General features: G+C 42.9%; 1 protein-coding gene across 1 annotated transcript in view; it reads left to right on the forward strand.

Annotated features, from left to right (window-relative positions):
- Positions 1-10,805, forward strand: part of LOC110460149 (zinc finger FYVE domain-containing protein 26-like) — a 64,544-nt gene that overhangs the window by 22,320 nt on the left and 31,419 nt on the right. Inside the window, exons 12-17 of the mRNA XM_021512891.1 lie at positions 499-598; positions 767-885; positions 1,204-1,335; positions 1,796-2,022; positions 3,251-3,375; positions 10,580-10,665. Of these exons, the coding sequence (XP_021368566.1) occupies positions 499-598; positions 767-885; positions 1,204-1,335; positions 1,796-2,022; positions 3,251-3,375; positions 10,580-10,665 (789 nt within the window). The remainder of the gene's footprint in view (positions 1-498; positions 599-766; positions 886-1,203; positions 1,336-1,795; positions 2,023-3,250; positions 3,376-10,579; positions 10,666-10,805) is intronic.

Raw genomic sequence — 10,805 nt, forward strand, 5'->3', positions numbered from 1 at the left:
AGCTAAAGCTAAACATATGTTCTCTACGCCACACAAGTGCTAGATTGTTAATCTTAGCTAAAGCTAAACATATGTTCTCTACGCCACTCAATTGCTAGATTCTTAATCTAAGCTAAAGCTAAACATATGTTCTCTACGCCACACAAGTGCTAGATTGTTAATCTAAGCTAAAACTAAACATATGTTCTCTACACCACACCAGTGCTAGATTCTTAATCTGAGCTAAAGCTAAACATATGTTCTCTACACCACACAAGTGCTAGATTCTTAATCTGAGCTAAAGCTAAACATATGTTCTCTACGCCACACAAGTGCTAGATTCTTAATCTAAGCTAAGCTAAACATATGTTCTCTACACCACACAAGTGCTAGATTCTATTAGTTAATGATATCACAATACAAACCAGCTTATGCTTAACACATTGTATTTATATTCCTTATAAGCATATGTTAATGAAGCTAATAGTATCATACAATCTTTTATTCTTTTTATAACAGAAACCATAGTGATGCCGACAAATTATTTTAAGATGTTGAACGAAGGCCCAATCTACACACTGGGCAGACTGGTGTTCTCAAAGAGGATCCCACCCTCGAGGTAAGTAGTCACCGTTTGTTTAGGTCAGTCTCCAGACTCGTACAGCTACAATACAGTAGCCTTATGGTGAAGTGGAGAATACATACTGTCTAATAATTGTGCATGGCTCTGTATGAAGACTGATAAAACAATGTGTGGGGTTGTTCAACTGTATTTGCCCTGTTCCAGACTGGAGAAGGTGGCCCGGGAACTCAGTCTAAACCTGACTCACATCATTGTACACAGCTGTTGTCCCAGCATTCCAAGCAAACATCTCCCTGTCACGCATACGGGGCCATTCTGTAGAGGTTAGTGTTGTATGATGTGATGGTTATCTTATACTGATGAGTGTGAGTCTCTCTAACGGGTAACACAATGACATTCTTGTAGACTTACCAAGACTCTGTGTAACATTTGTTAACACCTTACAGAAATACTTTTACCCAGAAAGAGGAGAATAACCTGGTCTTCTCAAGGCTTATACAATATTCAGAATATGAAAATATGTTGCTAAAAAAGAATTTGATTATGTCTGATTTCTTTCCAAATCAGATGATTCCACTATATTTATTCATGATATTGGTTTGTTTGCTTTTTAAGAAAAGGTTTTAAACTTATTTTGACAGATACCAACAAGGTAGGGACCAAATTTCTGATGAACATTCCAGCTGGGGGTGTGCAGAAATGCATTCTCAAGCAACAGAACCCTGAGGAGGTGGTGCGCGAAATTCTCACTCGAATCCAGCGACTCATGAAAGGTACAAGACAGTTCACTGTCCATGGTAAAGGCAGGGTTGATGTTGTAATTCACTAAATACAGTTTTCTGCGTATTGATCTGTATCTGCCCCATCATGTGTTACTAGCATGTACAAGTAATGTTTTACTTTCATTATTGTTAACCTTTTACACACGGTCAAGTTCTATATTACCTTTGTGTCTTGAATATGGCAAATGGTGAAGTTTAAACACCAAAAGTTCTGTTTCAGTCTACAAAATAAAAAAGTCCACTGTAATGGAATCCCCGTGTTGATGCTCCACCATATATCTTATTGTAAAACCTGTCTTAGATGGCGCTCTACTTCAGTATCGCTCTCTGATTTCTGTACACTGAAATTTTCATTTTATAAAATATAAATTCATACAATCATTTTAATCATCACAAATGTCTATAGAATTGTTGATGATAACTAAAAGCTTTCCATGTTTTCACATTACAGATACAGCTAGCAAATGTAATGCAAAGGGCATATTTGATGTGGCTAGTGCTTTGGTGATGATGAAAACACCTGAGTATGATGACATCATCACAAGTACACATAAACTGGTGACACTGGACTTAAATCTGTTCAAAAATCAAGATGACAAAGTCTGTTTCTATGGAAACTTACAAACCTTGATGTCCATTCACATGAATCTTGATTTGATAATGGAGGGTGAAAATGAGGTAAGTGTAAAAATACCTCATCTTTTGGGGTTTAATACATTTCATGAATGCAAACGATTAAAAAAACTTCAAATGTAATTGTATAGCCTATGAAAAAACATTCCAGCTTGTGGCATGAAAAGTTTGACACAACTTCCTGAAAATTGTTCAATTAAGATTTGTTACTTGACAAAAATTGGTAACCATGAAAAATGGGACCTTGTTCCCTCAGAAATGCGTGCTCCACCATTTGTTATTTTCAACGTAAATACAAGGATTTAAATGCATTTTCTTCACATTTGTGATGGTATATGAAGTTCATTTTCTATGAGTACTGTAGCTATTTATGATATTCTTAAGACTATTGAGTTCGATATGATCAGCTATATTTGATTTATTACTGCTTTTGAGTTTGATGTAGTCAATTATATGTTTCTTGTAATTAAAATTGCAAACATTATTCTCCAAGATGTGTTACCACACATCATGGATTATGTTTTAAACAACTGGATGTTTAGTTCACCATCATGAGCTAAAAAGGAATCTTTCTCAGATTTGATACAAATGCTCCCCATGGTCCTTTATTGTGCATGAACAGATGGCCATCTTGGATTTTGGCATTGAAGATTTGTTAGTGCTATTTCTCAGGAAGTACTTGAGGGATCTTTCTTAAATTTGATCTGTTTGTCCCCCTGATCCTTAGTTGTGCATGTTCTATTTTTAAAGTGAAGTAAGAACTTAACAGATCCTTCTTATATTGCAATGATTGGTTCTATTTTTCCCTTATTAAGTACTGTACTAGTAACTATGTGAAATGACAAACTCACTTTGAAGGTCAAACAGATAAGAGAAAAGAAGAGAAAAGATTACACTGACAAAGATCTAATGAAGAAGATGGTACAATGGTGGGCGCCAAGATCCCTCTGGATCTCCTGCAGACTGTGATAAATGTTAAGAATATGCATTTCAGTCTGAAATAAAATCACTCATAAATTCTGCTTATGGTTCACTGTGATTCACAATGTGAGTTTTGAGAACTCCTCCTTGTAAACAGTATTACTGATTTGCGAGTAACCTTAAGATCTGACATTCCAACGAAATAGGTATACTGATCTTGTCACAGAACCACAAAGAAGGCTTTACTCTGTGATGTTATGTACAGATATACAAATATATCTTGGAATTAAATACAAAGTTCACAGAAATATCTTGTTACAATTTATGTTATGTTATTGACATAATTGAACAGGATGATGCTGAGGAAACAGTGAGAAGGCCAAGAAGAGGCAAGGAGTTGTCGGACATGACAACTGCAGAACAAATAGCTCACCTCAACATGTTTAGTTACAGTGTGGGACAGTTGGGTCCCATTAGGTAAGTCACACAGTCAGGTCCCATTATGTTAGTCACACAGTCAGGTCCCATTATTAGCAAACCTGGTCCGAAGCTTATGCCATACTGTGGCGTCCGTCGTCCGTCCATCGTCCGTCCGTCGTCTGTATGTCAACAATTGCTTTAAACGACTTCTTATTCTTAACCACTGATTGGAATTTAACTAAATTTGACTGGAAGCATCCCTAGGTGGTGGTGATTCAAAATTGTACAAATATTTGTGCTGACCCCCCAGGGGGCTGAAGGGCGGGGCCAAAAGGGGGCAATTAGGCTATATTGCTGTAAGCGACTTCTTCTCTGGAACTGAGTAAAGGATATCAACCATATTTGACTGGCAGCATCCCTAGGTGGTGGGTTTTAAAATCGTACAAATGGTGGGGCTAACCCCCCAGGGGGCTAAGGGGCGGGGCCAAAAGGGGGCAATTAGGCTATATTGCTTTAAGCGACTTCTTCTCTTAAACCAAGTGATAGATATCAACAATATTTAACTGGCAGCATCCCTAGGTGGTGGGGATTCAAAATTGTACAAATGGTGGGGCTGACCCTCCAGGGGGATGAGGGTCGGGGCCAAAAGGGGGCAATTTGGCTGTATTGCTTTAGGCGACTTCTTCTCTGGAACTAAGTAATGGATATCAACCATATTAGACTGGAAGTATCCCTAGGTGGTGGGGATTCAAAATTGTACAAAAGGTGGGGCTGACCCCCCAGGGGGCTGAGGGGTAGGGCCAATGGGGGGCAATTTGGCTTTAATGCTACAAACAACTTCTTCTGTAGAACTATGGACTGGATATCAATCATATTTGATCAAAAGTATTCATGGGAGGCAGGGATTAAAAATTGTACAAATGGTGTGACTAACCCCCCAGGGGGCTGAGGGGCGGGGCCAAATAGGGTTATTTGGATATATTGCTTTCAGCGAATTCTTCTCTGGAACTGAATGATGGATATCAACCATATTTTACTAGAAGCATCCCTAGGTGGTGTGGATTCAAAATTGTACAAATGTTGGGGCTGACCCCCCAGGGGGGTGAGGGGCGGGGCCAAAAGGGGGCAATTTGGCTTTATTGCTACAAACAACTTATTCTGTAGAACTATGCACTGGATATCAATCATATTTGATCAAAAGCATTCATGGGAGGCAGGGATTCAAAGTTGCACACTGATGGGGCTTAACCCCCAGGGGGCTGAGGGGTGGGGGCCAAAAAGGGTTATTTGGCTATATTGCTTTAAGCGACTTCTTCCCTGGAACTGAGTAAAGGATATCAACCATATTTGACTGGCAGCATCCCTAGGTGGTGGGTTTTAAAATCGTACAAATGGTGGGGCTAACCCCCCAGGGGGCTAAGGGGCGGGGCCAAAAGGGGGCAATTAGGCTATATTGCTTTAAGCGACTTCTTCTCTTAAACCAAGTGATAGATATCAACAATATTTAACTGGCAGCATCCCTAGGTGGTGGGGATTCAAAATTGTACAAATGGTGGGGCTGACCCTCCAGGGGGATGAGGGTCGGGGCCAAAAGGGGGCAATTTGGCTGTATTGCTTTAGGCGACTTCTTCTCTGGAACTAAGTAATGGATATCAACCATATTAGACTGGAAGTATCCCTAGGTGGTGGGGATTCAAAATTGTACAAAAGGTGGGGCTGACCCCCCAGGGGGCTGAGGGGTAGGGCCAATGGGGGGCAATTTGGCTTTAATGCTACAAACAACTTCTTCTGTAGAACTATGGACTGGATATCAATCATATTTGATCAAAAGTATTCATGGGAGGCAGGGATTAAAAATTGTACAAATGGTGTGACTAACCCCCCAGGGGGCTGAGGGGCGGGGCCAAATAGGGTTATTTGGATATATTGCTTTCAGCGAATTCTTCTCTGGAACTGAATGATGGATATCAACCATATTTTACTAGAAGCATCCCTAGGTGGTGTGGATTCAAAATTGTACAAATGTTGGGGCTGACCCCCCAGGGGGGTGAGGGGCGGGGCCAAAAGGGGGCAATTTGGCTTTATTGCTACAAACAACTTATTCTGTAGAACTATGCACTGGATATCAATCATATTTGATCAAAAGCATTCATGGGAGGCAGGGATTCAAAGTTGCACACTGATGGGGCTTAACCCCCAGGGGGCTGAGGGGTGGGGGCCAAAAAGGGTTATTTGGCTATATTGCTTTAAGCGACTTCTTCCCTGGAACTGAGTAAAGGATATCAACCATATTTGACTGGCAGCATCCCTAGGTGGTGGGTTTTAAAATCGTACAAATGGTGGGGCTAACCCCCCAGGGGGCTAAGGGGCGGGGCCAAAAGGGGGCAATTAGGCTATATTGCTTTAAGCGACTTCTTCTCTTAAACCAAGTGATAGATATCAACAATATTTAACTGGCAGCATCCCTAGGTGGTGGGGATTCAAAATTGTACAAATGGTGGGGCTGACCCTCCAGGGGGATGAGGGTCGGGGCCAAAAGGGGGCAATTTGGCTGTATTGCTTTAGGCGACTTCTTCTCTGGAACTAAGTAATGGATATCAACCATATTAGACTGGAAGTATCCCTAGGTGGTGGGGATTCAAAATTGTACAAAAGGTGGGGCTGACCCCCCAGGGGGCTGAGGGGTAGGGCCAATGGGGGGCAATTTGGCTTTAATGCTACAAACAACTTCTTCTGTAGAACTATGGACTGGATATCAATCATATTTGATCAAAAGTATTCATGGGAGGCAGGGATTAAAAATTGTACAAATGGTGTGACTAACCCCCCAGGGGGCTGAGGGGCGGGGCCAAATAGGGTTATTTGGATATATTGCTTTCAGCGAATTCTTCTCTGGAACTGAATGATGGATATCAACCATATTTTACTAGAAGCATCCCTAGGTGGTGTGGATTCAAAATTGTACAAATGTTGGGGCTGACCCCCCAGGGGGGTGAGGGGCGGGGCCAAAAGGGGGCAATTTGGCTTTATTGCTACAAACAACTTATTCTGTAGAACTATGCACTGGATATCAATCATATTTGATCAAAAGCATTCATGGGAGGCAGGGATTCAAAGTTGCACACTGATGGGGCTTAACCCCCAGGGGGCTGAGGGGTGGGGGCCAAAAAGGGTTATTTGGCTATATTGCTTTAAGCGACTTCTTCCCTGGAACTGAGTAAAGGATATCAACCATATTTGACTGGCAGCATCCCTAGGTGGTGGGTTTTAAAATCGTACAAATGGTGGGGCTAACCCCCCAGGGGGCTAAGGGGCGGGGCCAAAAGGGGGCAATTAGGCTATATTGCTTTAAGCGACTTCTTCTCTTAAACCAAGTGATAGATATCAACAATATTTAACTGGCAGCATCCCTAGGTGGTGGGGATTCAAAATTGTACAAATGGTGGGGCTGACCCTCCAGGGGGATGAGGGTCGGGGCCAAAAGGGGGCAATTTGGCTGTATTGCTTTAGGCGACTTCTTCTCTGGAACTAAGTAATGGATATCAACCATATTAGACTGGAAGTATCCCTAGGTGGTGGGGATTCAAAATTGTACAAAAGGTGGGGCTGACCCCCCAGGGGGCTGAGGGGTAGGGCCAATGGGGGGCAATTTGGCTTTAATGCTACAAACAACTTCTTCTGTAGAACTATGGACTGGATATCAATCATATTTGATCAAAAGTATTCATGGGAGGCAGGGATTAAAAATTGTNAGGCAATTTGGCTATATTGCTTTAAGCGAATTCTTCTTTGGAACTAAGAGATGGATATCAACCATATTTGACTGGAAGCATCCCTAGGTGGTGGGGATTCAAAATTGTACAAATGGTAGGGCTGATCAACACGGCCAAAAAGGGGCAATTTGGCTATAACGCTTTAAGTGACTTCTTCTCTGGAACTAAGAGATGGATATCAACCATATTTAACTGGAAGCATCCCTAGCTGGTGGGGATTCAAAATTGTACAAATGGTGGGCTGACTTCCCAGGGGGCTGAGGGACGTGGCCAAAAGTAGGCAATTTGGCTATATTGCTTTAAGTTACTTCTTCTCTGGAACTAAGCGATGGATATCAACCATATTAAACTGGAAGCATCCGTAGGTGGAGGGGATTCAAAATTGTACAAATGGTGGGGCTGACCCCCAGAGCTCGAGGGCTGAGGGGCGGGGCCAAAAGGGGGCAATTTGGCTATATTGCTTTAAGCGACTTTTTCTGTAGAACTGTGCCATGGATATCGAACATATTTGGTCGGAAGCATTCTACAGAGGCAGGAATTCAAAATTGTACAAATTTTGGGGCTGACCCCCCGGGCTAAGGACTGGGGCCAAAAAAAGTTTATTACTTGGAAATGGTTGAGATCCCCACCGTATAACCATATATACCATTGCTGAGTATAAAGAGAAGAATGCACAGTTGCTTCCAGGATGGCTCTAGGGTCTGGCCCCACCCTTGGAGAAATAGTCCCTGGTCATAACTTTGAAACAGTTGAGATCCCCTCCCCAAAACTATACATACAAATGCTGGGCATAAAGAGACGAATGCAGTCATGATATTAGAATAGACCCTGGGGTCTAGCAGAACCCCTAGGGACCTAGTTTCTTAGTCACAGTTAAGATCCCCACCCNATAACGCTTTAAGTGACTTCTTCTCTGGAACTAAGAGATGGATATCAACCATATTTAACTGGAAGCATCCCTAGCTGGTGGGGATTCAAAATTGTACAAATGGTGGGCTGACTTCCCAGGGGGCTGAGGGACGTGGCCAAAAGTAGGCAATTTGGCTATATTGCTTTAAGTTACTTCTTCTCTGGAACTAAGCGATGGATATCAACCATATTAAACTGGAAGCATCCGTAGGTGGAGGGGATTCAAAATTGTACAAATGGTGGGGCTGACCCCCAGAGCTCGAGGGCTGAGGGGCGGGGCCAAAAGGGGGCAATTTGGCTATATTGCTTTAAGCGACTTTTTCTGTAGAACTGTGCCATGGATATCGACCATATTTGGTCGGAAGCATTCTACAGAGGCAGGAATTCAAAATTGTACAAAATTTTGGGGCTGACCCCCCGGGCTAAGGACTGGGGCCAAAAAAAGTTTATTACTTGGAAATGGTTGAGATCCCCACCGTATAACCATATATACCATTGCTGAGTATAAAGAGAAGAATGCACAGTTGCTTCCAGGATGGCTCTAGGGTCTGGCCCCACCCTTGGAGAAATAGTCCCTGGTCATAACTTTGAAACAGTTGAGATCCCCTCCCCAAAACTATACATACAAATGCTGGGCATAAAGAGACGAATGCAGTCATGATATTAGAATAGACCCTGGGGTCTAGCAGAACCCCTAGGGACCTAGTTTCTTAGTCACAGTTAAGATCCCCACCCATAACCATATATACAATTGCTGAGTATAAAGAAATGAATGCACATATGCTTCCAGGATGGCCTTGAGGACTGTCCCACCCTTGGAGACTTAACCCCTGGATCATGACTTCGAAATGGTTAAGATCCCCACCCCAAAACTATATATACAATTGTTGGGCATAAAGAGACGAATGCTGTCATGTTATTAGAATTGATCCCAGGGTCTGCCCCACCTTTGCAGACTTAACCCTTGGGTCATAACTTTGAAACAGTTGAGATCCACACCCCAAAACTATAAATACAAATGCTGGGCAAAAAGAGACGTATGCAGTCATGATATTAGAATTGATCCTGGGGTCTGGCCACAACCTATGGACCTAGTCTCTGAGTCACAGCTTGGAAACAGTTGAGATCCCCACCCTATAACCATACATAAAATTACTGGGCATGAAAAATCTAATACAGATATGCTACAAGGATTGGCCTTGGGGTCTGGCATATTCCCTTGGATCTCATTTGGAGAATATTTTGCCATGATTGCTTAGATATTCAGGTGAGCGATACAGGCCCTCTGGGCCTCTTGTGTTAGTCAAACAGTCAGGTTCCTTCAAGTTAGTCACACAACCAGGTCTCAGGTACCATCAGGTTAATCGCTCAATCAGGACTGATCAGGTAAGTCACACAGTCAGGTGCCACCAGGTTAGTCACACAGTCAGGTCCCATCAGGTTAGTCACACAGCCAGGTCCCATCAGGTTAGTCACACAGGTGTCATCAGCTTATAGTCATGCATCCAGGTCTCAGGTCCCATCAGGCTAATCACTCACTCAGGACTCATCAGGTTAGTCACACAGTCTGGTCCCATCAGGCTAATCACTCACTCAAGACTCATCAGAAAAGTCACACACCCAGGTCCCATCAGGTTAGTCACCCAGGTGCCATCAGGTCAGTCACACAGGTCCCATCAGGTAAGTCACACACCCATATCTCAGGTCCCATCAGGCTAATCACACAATAAGGACGCATCAGATAAGTCATATAGTCAGGTCCCATCAGGTTAGTAACACACCCAGGTCCCATCAGGTTAGTAACACACCCAGGTCCCATCAGGTTAATCACTCACTCAGGACTCATCAGAAAAGTCACACACCCAGGTCCCATCAGGTTAGTCACCCAGGTGCCATCAGGTAAGTCACACAGGTCCCATCAGGTTAGTCACACAGGTCCCATCAGGTAAGTCACACACCCAGGTCTCGGGTCCCATCAGGCAAATCACACAATAAGGACACATCAGGTAAGCCATATAGTCAGGTCCCATCAGGTTAGTAACACACCCAGGTCCCATCAGGTTAGTCACACACCCAGGTCCCATCAGGTTAGTCACATAGTCAAGTCCCATCCGGTCAGTCGCAGAGTCAGGTCCCATCAGGTCAGTCACACACCCAGGTCCCATCATGTTAGTCACACACCCAGGTCTCAGGTTCCATCAGGTTAATCACACAGTCAGGTCCCATCTGGTTAGGCACACAGGTCCCATCAGAATATAGTCACACACACAGATTACATTAGGTTAGTCACACAGGTCCCATCAGAATAGTCACACATTCAGGCCCCATCAGGTTTGTCACATAGTCAGGTCCAATCTGGTAGGTCACACAGTCAGGTCCCATCAGGTTTGTCACACAGTCAGGTCTCATCATGTTGGTTACACACTCAGGTCCACTTTGGTTGGTCACACTTGCTATAGATATTGTTACTAAGTATATTGCTCTATTGTGCAGTGCTCCATTTGTACATAAGCAGGTGTTTTCTCCCATCAACACAAGTATATATATATTATATATACATATTACTATTTCCATTGCAGTTTGTTTGAACTGAAGTTTGTCATCAATCGGAATGGCCTGCTGTCACCACTGATGTGGGAAGGGCTTCTGGAATGGGCCATACATGGTAAAGTCACTTCATACTATTAAATTCTATAATATGCAGGTTTAGGGAAAATGAAAATTACAGTTTTCACAGCATTTTTGATACAGATAGACCTAAATACTGTTGTTGTGTCAATGTAATGATGTACAAGGTCAGGACTG

This window comes from Mizuhopecten yessoensis, unplaced genomic scaffold, assembly GCF_002113885.1.
Source record: "Mizuhopecten yessoensis strain PY_sf001 unplaced genomic scaffold, ASM211388v2 scaffold1359, whole genome shotgun sequence".
Classification (NCBI taxonomy): domain Eukaryota; kingdom Metazoa; phylum Mollusca; class Bivalvia; order Pectinida; family Pectinidae; genus Mizuhopecten; species Mizuhopecten yessoensis.